This window comes from Salvelinus namaycush, unplaced genomic scaffold, assembly GCF_016432855.1.
Source record: "Salvelinus namaycush isolate Seneca unplaced genomic scaffold, SaNama_1.0 Scaffold141, whole genome shotgun sequence".
NCBI classification, from domain to species: Eukaryota; Metazoa; Chordata; class Actinopteri; order Salmoniformes; family Salmonidae; genus Salvelinus; species Salvelinus namaycush.
The window spans coordinates 298090-310965 of NW_024058131.1; the positions used below are offsets into that span (position 1 = coordinate 298090).

At 47.5% G+C, this 12876-nt stretch overlaps 1 protein-coding gene across 1 annotated transcript in view; it reads left to right on the forward strand.

Moving 5' to 3' along the window:
* The window catches only part of mroh1 (maestro heat-like repeat family member 1), a 52802-nt gene that overhangs the window by 16224 nt on the left and 23702 nt on the right, over positions 1-12876 (forward strand). The window contains exons 23-36 of the mRNA XM_038983038.1: positions 338-364; positions 1338-1460; positions 1713-1792; positions 2108-2252; positions 4751-4846; positions 4940-5044; positions 5653-5788; positions 6145-6257; positions 6433-6585; positions 6665-6819; positions 7678-7843; positions 7971-8167; positions 8565-8702; positions 8842-8956. Of these exons, the coding sequence (XP_038838966.1) occupies positions 338-364; positions 1338-1460; positions 1713-1792; positions 2108-2252; positions 4751-4846; positions 4940-5044; positions 5653-5788; positions 6145-6257; positions 6433-6585; positions 6665-6819; positions 7678-7843; positions 7971-8167; positions 8565-8702; positions 8842-8956 (1749 nt within the window). The remainder of the gene's footprint in view (positions 1-337; positions 365-1337; positions 1461-1712; positions 1793-2107; positions 2253-4750; positions 4847-4939; positions 5045-5652; positions 5789-6144; positions 6258-6432; positions 6586-6664; positions 6820-7677; positions 7844-7970; positions 8168-8564; positions 8703-8841; positions 8957-12876) is intronic.

Consider the following 12876-nt stretch of genomic DNA (forward strand, 5'->3'; position numbering starts at 1 on the left):
CTATATCCATCGAGTCGTTTGGGTTCCACACAGGGCTCATTTAATTGGCTACTGCTAGTTGGCTAGCACTGTAACATTTGCTAACCTTTTTAGTGCAATGTGGAAATAGAGGTTGAGTTCATCTGTATGTGTGAGACATTTAATGTACCGCTGTCCCTTGCCATGGTTAACCATCTAAACGGGGAACACTTTCATGGTAAGGGCCTTCTGTAGTCTGATAACATTTTCTTAATGAGGGGAAAGAGCATATTCTCTTCTCTTTAGGGGGAAAGGATATATTCTCGTCTAGTAGCGTACACTTGTGGATTAAACTCCTTGTTGCTTTTATGTTGTGCAGGTTCTGGGAATTAAAATAGAGACCAAGGTACCGTGACTGGACCCTAATGAAGGATCCTCTCTCTGTCTCTCACTAAAACTCCTCTAACAATCTCTTCTCTTTAGAACGCTGCTGCTTCAACTTTCTGAACTTTTAGAAGTAAATGGCTCAGCACCACATGTAGTTATAATGGGAGGCGGTGTATTTGTTTGCCTCTGTTTCAGAAGTTCAGAACGTTTAGTGCTTTTGAATGCCCTCCATGTCCTACTAACACGGTATGACACTATGGTGTTTCTAGGGCCTTGTGGTTTCCTCCTCCCCTGTTTGATCGAAGACACACACCAGCTCTTAGGTTGTGATGCCAAATCAGATGGTGGAATTTGATGTTCAAATTCTTTTTCCCCTTCCAGATCGCAAAGCTTACATTTCTGTCTGACATTTACAGTCTCCAAATCAAGGCATGGATGATCATTCTTTAAAAATACACCCTCTACTTTTTGATTGTTTAATTCATATTGACCTGTATCTACACATTGATTTTTAAGCCAACTGAAAAGTAGTCAAATTCATCTTCAGTAGAATGTGTGACTTACCCAACCATAAGCTGTTGTTTCTTATGCCATTTTCTGAAACCATTCTATTGATGAGATGCTCTTATCAAGTTAAAAATAATAATAATTATCGACCCCTAACATTTTCAACAAAATCAAAAAATCACTAGGGTTGAAATCCTTGGTCCTGCTCTAGGCTCTCCAGCTATCTCTAGATGTGTTATGGATGGCATAGGGAACTTTAGAATCATAGGGTCAGTGACTGTCTGTCTGTGTATGAGGGCTGCACTATACAACTAATATGTGGTCGTCTTGCTCACAATGATGCCAACAAACTAAACCTCGGACTGCTATCGCCATGAACACAGTCTGAGGCTGTGTGTTTGTCTCTGTGTTTGTCTGTCTCCCTGTCTCTGTGCATATGTGTGTGTCTATCGGTGTGTGTGTACGCTGTATTCCCCCCCCATCAGGACCTGACCATGAAGCTGAGTCTGATTCAGAGTGTGGGGCTCATAGCCAAGGCCATCAGCACCGTCGTACGTAATCAGGGCTACATGTTCGTCCGCAAGCAGGAACTCATGGGAGTCATGATGGTCAGTGTTTATGTCATGTTTATGTATTCTGTTATGTCGTTGTTAGGACAGTGTTATGTATCCCTTATGATGGAGGGTTACATTAAATGTTACTGGATTTAGATCACACCAACTGTAAAACATTGTTTATGACTGCCTATGACAGCTGTTATGTCTTAGGCAGCTGTTAGAAAGGCTTTATGATATAAGGGCTGCTACAGTCAAGTGGTTCTGATTGTGTTGACCCATCTCAATATCTTCCTTTTATTGAAGGATTTTATCAAGGCAGAACCCACGGATGCCATGCGGACTCCGGTTCGCCACCTTGTGATGACCACGTGTGCCAACCTCATGTATCCTTTAATGCCCAGAGGTGTGCTAGTGGGTTGCATATTAGAACAGAGCCCAGAGATGTCAGCCATAGACTGTCAGCCTGTCAGGAGCTTGTCAGTACCAGGTGTTTCATCTTCCTCTCGGGTTGCAAAAATCAGGGAACTTTCTCCAAATTCCCAGGTATTCCAGAAATCCTGGTTGGAAGATTCTAGATATTCCTTCCCTCCTGATTCCAGGAATCTTCCAACCAGGATGTCTGGAAAACCTGGGTAGTTTTTGCAACCCTAGCCTCTACTGAGTGACATCATTGATCCTTGACCCCAGGTTGATCCCAGTAACCTGGAGCCGGCACTGACGGAGAATGAGAACTTTGATATGCTGCGGACGTGTCTGAACGGTGTGTACGGCCTTCCCCCGGTGAACACTCCAGACAAGGACAGGGGAAAAGACGAGGAGGTGCTGGAGCCCCAACAGAGAGAGGTGAGAGATGACGCTGTAGCATCTCAATACCTCGTTGTGATTTTTCCCCGTCACTGGGTTGCTGTAGTCAACAGGTGCACAAACCTGGAGGCGCAAAATGAGAATTACTGTACATGTAGGTACATTAACTATTATTCATACAAATCAACCAATCCATATTGAAAAGTAAGTTTGTTCTCGATTCAATCTAATTGATGTTGATCTAAGTGCAATCAAACCAATGAAAAATTGACATTTCAAAGTTAGTGGATTGGCATAGGGTGAGTCACAAACCATGTGACTAAAGCAGGAAGTGATTTATTATGTATCCTGTTATAGAGAAACCTTAGTTATGTTCAACTTTAGGACACACATGAACAACCTCAAGTATACATACACTGTATGCACAGCCCTTCTCTCTGTGTGTAGACACGCAGTCATCTCAGCAAAAACATAAACCTGCACTTTGTTCCTTCACACTCATTTTGTGAAAGTATGTCTTTAAAACATATCTTAAATTCATTTATCTGATTTAAAGGCCTTAATAAGTCAAAAAATGTCTAAAATTCAGTTTTCAAATGTCTTAAAGAATGTGACGGAGATGACTACACTGTTTTATATTGTGCTTCTGCGTAATTGTTGCTACTTTGGCAAAACGGCAATATTAAATAACAATCGAACCGCACTTTCAAGATGGTGTGTGTGTGTGTGTGTCGGGCCGTTGCCAGAGGAGAGAGAGAAGGTAGCCTATACAATCAGACAACAACCCGATCTGGGATGAGAAACCGACATTGTCCTTCTTACCTAAGAAATGTTGCTTATGTTGGTGATTAGGCTACACAACGTTCCTGCAGATTGTTTTGGTTGTAAAAACATTTTTGTGCATTAATCTACTTTCATTTCAGGAAGCAGATATCTGCCCTGTCCCTGTTTCGCTGCTGGCTCTCGCTCCTTCTCCCCCCTTTACACACAGAGTGAAGGGAGAGATGCAGTCTGACAGTTGAGCAACATTTTAGAAATGTAATTGTGGGAAAGACGTTTTAAAACAACTACTGTTAAGAGTAGAGTCTCAGCTTTGTGTATACTGTAAAAAATAATTTCTGTCAAGATAGAGGAAATGACACCACTTAACAAACGGATGATGAGCCAGTGGAACGGAGAGGAGCGTACCATTTGGGGTGAATACAATGGAAAGTTTTTGTAGGATGTTACATTTACTGTTAGATCAATTGCATTGCTATCCAGCAACAATATCATATTTAGAGTTAGCACTCTAGTTAATGTGTTTTGTGTTCCCACTTCCTCGGGCAGCAGGTAGCCTAGCGGTTAGAGCGTTGGGCCTGTAACCGAAAGGTTGCTGGTTTCAATACCCGACTCGACAAGGTGAAAAATCTGAGCAAGGCACCTCAACCTTAATTAGCTCCAGGGGTGCTGCACTACTATGGCTGACCCTTTAAAACAACACATTTCACTGCACCTATCTAGTGTATGTGACAATACATTATATTTATTTGTATCATTATGTAGCATATAGCCTAGGCCAATATACACAAACATGCAGGCAAATAAAAAAAAATCTGATTATTCTGGATCCTATTTTGTTATCGCACATCAGAATAACTATCATGCATTCCCTGAACATGTTAGATGAAATGTCTATAATAATGTCTGTCTTTGCACTGGATCAAGTCAGTCTTAGAGCCCTCCCTCTTCGCTACCTTGCTTCAAAGTACAGCCATTTGATCCTGGATTCACTGAATGAGTTATTTTATTAGACTTTTTGGTTGTAGGCTAATGTTCTAGTCTTATCCCATCATTATTATTGGATAATACCTCCAGGAGACCTACTGGGTGTGTAGACTTGTTCCAGCCCCAGTCTAACAAGTCAGATTCTACAAATCAGCTGCTCAACAGGACCTTGTTAATCTGACTCCGGTGTGTTTGAGCAGTGCTGAATCAAACGCCTGCACACCCAGTGACCTAGTTCTCCAGGTGGAGAGTTGACCGCATCTTTATACACTTACTGTGCTGTATTTTTGACTTTAAGGATTTTTTCACAGTGGTATGGGGATGTTATTAAGTATCATTGTAGCAGGTATAGGTATCGAAGCCTGAGTTCTGGACACTTAGCTTGTGATCTAGCTAATGATTAGCCCATTGGGGCAGCCTAAACAAATGCAGATGGGTAACCCCATGCTTCAGCCATCTATAGCCTAGCAGCCCAGGAATCAACTAGATTCAGACGCAGGCTAATTAAAATAAAAATATTGAGTGGATGGAACATAATGACTAATAATTAGACTACAATTTGTAGACTACAAATTGACCACAAGAAGCCCAAACAGATATGTTTGACTAAAACATAATAATTTCAAACCTTGCTTACATTTGTGTACGATCACGTGTCTCTCTATAATGCGTGGGAATACTTGGGAACAGTCTTAAATTCAACTTCATGGAACCAGCAGATACCCTGAAAGTGGAGATGGTAAAGCTTGTATCTACTGCTTTTCCCACAGGCATTATACAAAGACACCTTCGATGCTCTTCAGGAGTTGTTGAGGAATATTCTGTCAAGAGACCTGAGTCCAGACGGACTCCAGAGTGTATTCAAGGTAAGTTGGTGATGAGAAGTATACGCTTAAATGTTGACTTATTTATACGTTGATCTTTAGCTCAACCTTGACCGTGTCTTTGGTCGTCCGCAGCACATTGAGGAGTGGTTGAGTTCTGGTCAGGGCCATGAGAGGGAGAGGGCGATGAACACCACCGCTCACATCCTACAGTTCTACTTCAACAACCTCCACGTCAAAGTGAGTCAGAAAAACATCTGCAAACCCTTCTTTCTCAGGTAATATTTGCTGAAGTCCTTGAGTTCTGTAGACATAAACTAACAGCAAATATAGCTGTGTTTTTCAAAAACGTTTGAGATGCCATAATGTTCAGTAGCGTATCTTATGAGCTGACCTTTGTTTGCAGTGGTTCTAAAGGCTCATTTGGTAGGAACATGGGGCTTGTGGTACCAGGACCACAAAATACTGAAGGACATGGAAATAAATCATCCAGAACTCCTGGAGAACAGTAGAAGTTGATAAGTGCTTCTTTATTGTTAAAGGGATACTTTGGTATTTTGGCAATGAGGCCCTTTATCTACTTTCCCAGACTCAGATGAACAGGTGAACTGAACTAGAAGTCTATGGGTATCTGCTAGCATCCTTGTAGATACCAATATACTTCGTCATTGCGCTAACGCTAGTTAGCATTGGCTTGCGAAACGAACTATAATTTCCTTAATACTGGATACAGAGTCATAAAAATGGTATCCACAAGTAGGGGAAGTAGATACAAGGCGTCATCCTGAAGGATCCCTTTAAACGTGGAACCAACCCATAGCCTTAATCTGGGTGTTCTGTCTCTGTAGAACATGGTCACCTTCCACAACCTGGGTTCTCTCCTGGGCCGCCTGGCCCCCCGATGCACCGACCCCAACCCCCTGGTCCGCAGGGCAGCCATCGACTGCATCTACACCCTGCTCTACATCCAGCTACGCTACGAAGGTAACACACACCACTACACACACACACACACACACACACTGTCTCTGATTTCAATACGCCTCGTCTTGTATAGTTTCCTATTCTCTGGCGACCAGCTTAACTCCCCCAGCGACCAGCTTAACTCCCCCAGCGACCAATACAGCCCATTTGTAGACACCTTTTAATATGGGAAACTCTGGTTCCATTCCAAATGGCACCCTATTCCCTATATAAGGCTCTGGTCAAAAGGAGTTCACTATATGGAATGGGCTGCCATTTGGGAAGCACACCTCTGTGTTTGTGTGGCATTCCGCTGGGAGTGAGATTGCAGTGTGTGGAGCTCAGCTGGTCTCATTGTCTCCCTGCCCTGGCGCTAGGCTTCTCTCTGGACTATAAAGACGACTCGGTGGAGAGACTGATCACACTGAGGGAGAGCATGGACAACCCAGACCACTCTGTCCTCTACAAGACCTGCTCCGAGCTGGCCAAGGTAAGGGACTCTGTTACACGATAGGAGAATACAGTCAGCATTACATTCACAAAATTCTGATCAGCTCTTTCTGGAAAACCTGGGATTTTGGGGAAAGTTACTGGAATTTTGCAGCCCTACTTTCATAATGTGTCTGTCTTTATTTTGTCTGTCTGTTTTCCCCTCGTCTGTGTAGATCATCAGTAAGCGTCTGCCCCAGCAGCAGCTCAACACTCTGATCTTCATGTTGTTTGAGGGGCTGGTGGACTCCCAGTCTAACTGCTCCAGAGCCTCCAGTGTTCTACTCAACACCCTGCTGAAGAACAGAGGAGCTGGACTACAAGACCTGGTATACTCGCACACTCACTGACTCGCACACTCTCTCTCACAAACACATTTACCCCCTCTAAATGAGCTGTGTGTGTCAGGTATCAGAGATGCTGGAGGTGCTTCACAGCCGTCTGCAGATGATCAGTGAGGAGCAGGTGAAGGTGTCTGTGGCCCAGTCCATCCTCATCCTGGCTACACAGCACCTCCAGACTGTCATCAACACACTCATCTCCTACCCCCTGCCCTTCGACAGGTGAGAACCATCTCTCTCTTCCTCTCCTCCCTCCATCTCCCACTCCCTGCCCTTCGACAGGTGAGAACCATCTCTCTCTTCCTCTCCTCCCTCCATCTCCCACCCCCTGCCCTTTGACAGGTGAGAACCATCTCTCTCTTCCTCTCCTCCCTCCCCCACCCCCTGCCCTTTGACAGGTGAGAACCATCTCTCTCTTCCTCTCCTCCCTCCATCTCCCACCCCCTGCCCTTCGACAGGTGAGAACCATCTCTCTCTTCCTCTCCTCCCTCCATCTCCCACTCCCTGCCCTTCGACAGGTGAGAACCATCTCTCTCTTCCTCTCCTCCCTCCATCTCCCACCCCCTGCCCTTTGACAGGTGAGAACCATCTCTCTCTTCCTCTCCTCCCTCCCCCACCCCCTGCCCTTTGACAGGTGAGAACCATCTCTCTCTTCCTCTCCTCCCTCCATCTCCCACCCCCTGCCCTTCGACAGGTGAGAACCATCTCTCTCTTCCTCTCCTCCCTCCATCTCCCACCCCCTGCCCTTCGACAACTGAGATCCCCATCTCTCTCTTCGTCTTCTATCTCCCCTCTGTTCAACAAAGATCCCTCTACGTCTTTGTTTCTCCATTTGACAAGTGACAGCTCTCCTCTTCTCCTTTCCAAAAGTCAACTCCCGTTCTCCCTGCTTCATTTGACATGTTAATTCTCTCGCTCTCTCGCTCTCACACACACAAGTGAAACTCCATGAACTGAGGAATTTGGGGAAAGTTAGACATTTTGCAACCCTGTGTGTAGTAGCAGAGGAAATGGTTTCACTGCCTCCCATTCAAAGTGAGCGCTACCCCTCATGGTTACTTCTCCCTGTGTGATCCCCAGTTGGAGCTGTGAGATGTGGATTGCCCTGGGGGCAGACAGTAAACTGGCCTCTCAGATCATGGAGATGCTGATGGAGAAGCTCAACGTCATGGTGCCCTACGTGGACAAGAAGGAGTCCATGATGAGAGGAGGCCTCACCAAGGTGGCCACCAGTCACCCTCTAGCTGTGAGTAGCAGGTTGTAGAGTGCTATGATGAGACTGTAGATGTCTGGGTAATGGTGGGTTGCTAGGTTTATTTGTGTCAAATGTACAAGTCTGAGCAATCATTTTCTATGCTGTTCTATTGTGTCAGATGACCTGTGCCCTGAAGGAGATGATGCTGAACGGCCAGAGCCAGGAGGCGGTGGTGTCCCTGTTCCCCCAGCTCTTCAGCTCCCTGCTGGTCCGCCTGGGCTCCAGCGTGGGCGTCACACTACCCAAAGACATCAACAGCTTCGGAACAAACAGGAAGAGCCCCACCAAACTGGCCGCCGGCTTCGACGTGTGCGGGTGGGTTAGGAGCCCACATGCGCTAGCTAGCACATACTGTATCATAAGACACACAGGGTGGAGTGCAGGGACACCCCATTAGATTATCTGGAGAGCCAGTGTTAGAAAATAACTAGAGGTTAGGTCCTACAGGGGTCCACATGAACCCCCCCCAATATACCTCCCAGAAAATGTGATTACGGAGATCATCCAAACATATAAAACGTAAATATACACTAAGTACTGGTGACATACTATATGAAGTTATCAGTACAGGTAATCAAAAAGAGTAATGACAGTATCTGTTTCACTGATCATAGTTGCCATACGATGTGAAAATGAAGTTCCTTCAGGAACAATCTAGTTATTTTAATTGAAGGTTTAACTCCTTTGTCTGTGTGTGTTCCTGGGTCTGCAGGGTAGCGGTGGAGGCACTGCGGATCCTCCTGGCCCGGGCCCAGCTGGACGATGTAGTGAAACCCCTGGACCAGGAGGGGGCCTGGGACAAGATGAAGGACCCCCAGCAGCACATCACCGGGGTCACCCTCCTCGCCAGGTACACCCTGACCCTAACCCTGGCTTCATGTCCACATCCTGGTTCAACCCTAACCTCAGCCCTAACTCTTTCTTCATGATATGTACAGTATAGCTACCCTATGTGCTGTACCAGTTAGTGTGAGGTGTGTTGTTTTCAGGGCCATGGCCAGGCACGCAGGCCCTCGTCTCCCGGCCATAGTGGAGTGTCTGTGCCCCTGTCTCAACAACATCTACGAGTGTCAGAGGGTCACTATCACAGCCTTCTTCTCTGAGGTGAGCCAAGCCCAGGGCCCACTGTTGTAGGTCTGTAAGAGCCAAGCCCAGGGCCCACTGTTGTAGGTCTGTAAGGTGAGCCAAGCCCAGGGCCCACTGTTGTAGGTCTGTAAGGTGAGCCAAGCCCAGGGCCCACTGTTGTAGGTCTGTAAGGTGAGCCAAGCCCAGGGCCCACTGTTGTAGGTCTGTAAGGTGAGCCAAGCCCAGGGCCCACTGTTGTAGGTCTGTAAGGTGAGCCAAGCCCAGGGCCCACTGTTGTAGGTCTGTAAGGTGAGCCAAGCCCAGGGCCCACTGTTGTAGGTCTGTAAGGTGAGCCAAGCCCAGGGCCCACTGTTGTAGGTCTGTAAGGTGAGCCAAGCCCAGGGCCCACTGTTGTAGGTCTGTAAGGTGAGCCAAGCCCAGGGCCCACTGTTGTAGGTCTGTAAGGTGAGCCAAGCCCAGGGCCCACTGTTGTAGGTCTGTAAGGTGAGCCAAGCCCAGGGCCCACTGTTGTAGGTCTGTAAGGTGAGCCAAGCCCAGGGCCCACTGTTGTAGGTCTGTAAGGTGAGCCAAGCCCAGGGCCCACTGTTGTAGGTCTGTAAGGTGAGCCAAGCCCAGGGCCCACTGTTGTAGGTCTGTAAGGTGAGCCAAGCCCAGGGCCCACTGTTGTAGGTCTGTAAGGTGAGCCAAGCCCAGGGCCCACTGTTGTAGGTCTGTAAGGTGAGCCAAGCCCAGGGCCCACTGTTGTAGGTCTGTAAGGTGAGCCAAGCCCAGGGCCCACTGTTGTAGGTCTGTAAGGTGAGCCAAGCCCAGGGCCCACTGTTGTAGGTCTGTAAGGTGAGCCAAGCCCAGGGCCCGCTGTTGTAGGTCTGTAAGGTGAGCCAAGCCCAGGGCCCGCTGTTGTAGGTCTGTAAGGTGAGCCAAGCCCAGGGCCCGCTGTTGTAGGTCTGTAAGGTGAGCCAAGCCCAGGGCCCGCTGTTGTAGGTCTGTAAGGTGAGCCAGGCCCAGGGCCCGCTGTTGTAGGTCTGTAAGGTGAGCCAGGCCCAGGGCCCGCTGTTGTAGGTCTGTAAGGTGAGCCAGGCCCAGGGCCCGCTGTTGTAGGTCTGTAAGGTGAGCCAGGCCCAGGGCCCGCTGTTGTAGGTCTGTAAGGTGAGCCAGGCCCAGGGCCCGCTGTTGTAGGTCTGTAAGGTGAGCCAGGCCCAGGGCCCGCTGTTGTAGGTCTGTAAGGTGAGCCAGGCCCAGGGCCCGCTGTTGTAGGTCTGTAAGGTGAGCCAGGCCCAGGGCCCGCTGTTGTAGGTCTGTAAGGTGAGCCAGGCCCAGGGCCCGCTGTTGTAGGTCTGTAAGGTGAGCCAGGCCCAGGGCCCGCTGTTGTAGGTCTGTAAGGTGAGCCAGGCCCAGGGCCCGCTGTTGTAGGTCTGTAAGGTGAGCCAGGCCCAGGGCCCGCTGTTGTAGGTCTGTAAGGTGAGCCAGGCCCAGGGCCCGCTGTTGTAGGTCTGTAAGGTGAGCCAGGCCCAGGGCCCGCTGTTGTAGGTCTGTAAGGTGAGCCAGGCCCAGGGCCCGCTGTTGTAGGTCTGTAAGGTGAGCCAGGCCCAGGGCCCGCTGTTGTAGGTCTGTAAGGTGAGCCAGGCCCAGGGCCCGCTGTTGTAGGTCTGTAAGGTGAGCCAGGCCCAGGGCCCGCTGTTGTAGGTCTGTAAGGTGAGCCAGGCCCAGGGCCCGCTGTTGTAGGTCTGTAAGGTGAGCCAGGCCCAGGGCCCGCTGTTGTAGGTCTGTAAGGTGAGCCAGGCCCAGGGCCCGCTGTTGTAGGTCTGTAAGGTGAGCCAGGCCCAGGGCCCGCTGTTGTAGGTCTGTAAGAAGGAAGCAATATGGTAGAATGTCCACCACCACACTGATTCTTCCTATCCAGAACCTTCACATCTGCAAACATATAAATCTTGTGTCACACCAAGCAATTTGGATGCAATTTCTGTTGCAGATGCAAGTGACATCAACTTTGCTGATACACAAAGCAATTCAAATGTAATAGAAATTGCATGCAACATCCAACCCTGTCATACATCACGGTTTCATAAATGTTGTTTTGCCAAACGTTTGGTAATTGTAACATAATCGATATAGACAAAATGCTGGCTGTACAATTTAGCTAGCTAGCCAAAATGTTGCCAATTTGCCAACCATGTTTTGCCAAGCTACTGTAACTAGCTAGCAAACCAAGCTAGCGATGAGCTAAGCTAGCTAGCTAGTGAAGTTCATGTTGGACAGAAAGGTCTGGTGGAGGACACAGGTTAAAGAAGGATTTTTAAGCCTTGAGACAATTGAGATGGATTGTGTGTGTGTGCTATTCAGGGGGTGAATGGACAAGACAATATAGAAGTGCCTTTGAACAGGGTATGGTAGTACAGCAGGTTCCAGGCACACTGGTTTGTGTCAAGAACTGCAACTCTGCTTACTAAGCTAACATTTTGTTGATGTAATTAACCCCTTAGTTTAAGCACTAAACTATCTCCATATAGTTCCATGTATTTTTTAAAGTGGTGCACGGCTACCTTCAGTCTAGTCTTATGAGGGTTGTGGGCGTCCTGGAGCAAAACAACTGACATGCACGTGTTTGTGAGGGTCATATTAGTGTATAGCCCAAACTGTTCAGACACTACAGACAGAAATTGGCAGATCGGCTGTACCGACTTCAGACAAGTCCTGTGATGCTTGTAGGGGGGGTCGTAAGGCAAAACATGGTGTTAGAGGGGCTGCCCACATCCACTCTAGGGGGTTTAGAGGTGTGACAGAGTTAGGATGTCAAACTGGACATAGTGGCTTTACAGTATTATAATACTTAGAAAACCATTTTAATTGCCGTTGTCACCAGGAGTCAAAGTACTTCACATTGCATTGTTGAGCTTTTGTAGGTCTCCTACATGTACATTGAGATATATCGGCTTCACACTGTGTTCTGTCTCTGTGTGTAACGCTAGTTACTGAACCACTGGCTTCACACTGTGTTCTGTCTCTGTGTGTAACACTAGTTACTGAACCACTGGCTTCACACTGTGTTCTGTCTCTGTGGGTAACACTAGTTACTGAACCACTGGCTTCACACTGTGTTCTGTCTCTGTGGGTAACACTAGTTGCTGAACCACTGTGTTCTCTCTGTGTGTAACACTAGTTGCTGAACCACTGTGTTCTGTCTCTGTGTGTAACACTAGTTACTGAACCACTGTGTTCTGTCTCTGTGTGTAACACTAGTTGCTGAACCACTGTGTTCTCTCTGTGGGTAACACTAGTTGCTGAACCACTGTGTTCTCTCTGTGGGTAACACTAGTTGCTGAACCACTGTGTTCTGTCTCTGTGGGTAACACTAGTTGCTGAACCACTGTGTTCTCTCTGTGTGTAACACTAGTTGCTGAACCACTGTGTTCTCTCTGTGGGTAACACTAGTTGCTGAACCACTGTGTTCTGTCTCTGTGTGTAACACTAGTTGCTGAACCACTGTGTTCTGTCTCTGTGTGTAACACTAGTTGCTGAACCACTGTGTTCTGTCTCTGTGGGTAACACTAGTTGCTGAACCACTGTGTTCTCTCTGTGTGTAACACTAGTTGCTGAACCACTGTGTTCTGTCTCTGTGGGTAACACTAGTTGCTGAACCACTGTGTTCTGTCTGTGTGTAACACTAGTTACTGAACCACTGTGTTCTCTCTCTGTGGGTAACACTAGTTGCTGAACCACTGTGTTCTGTCTCTGTGGGTAACACTAGTTGCTGAACCACTGTGTTCTCTCTGTGTGTAACACTAGTTGCTGAACCACTGTGTTCTGTCTCTGTGTGTAACACTAGTTGCTGAACCACTGTGTTCTGTCTCTGTGGGTAACACTAGTTACTGAACCACTGTGTTCTGTCTCTGTGTGTAACACTAGTTGCTGAACCACTGTGTTCTCTCTGTGTGTAACAC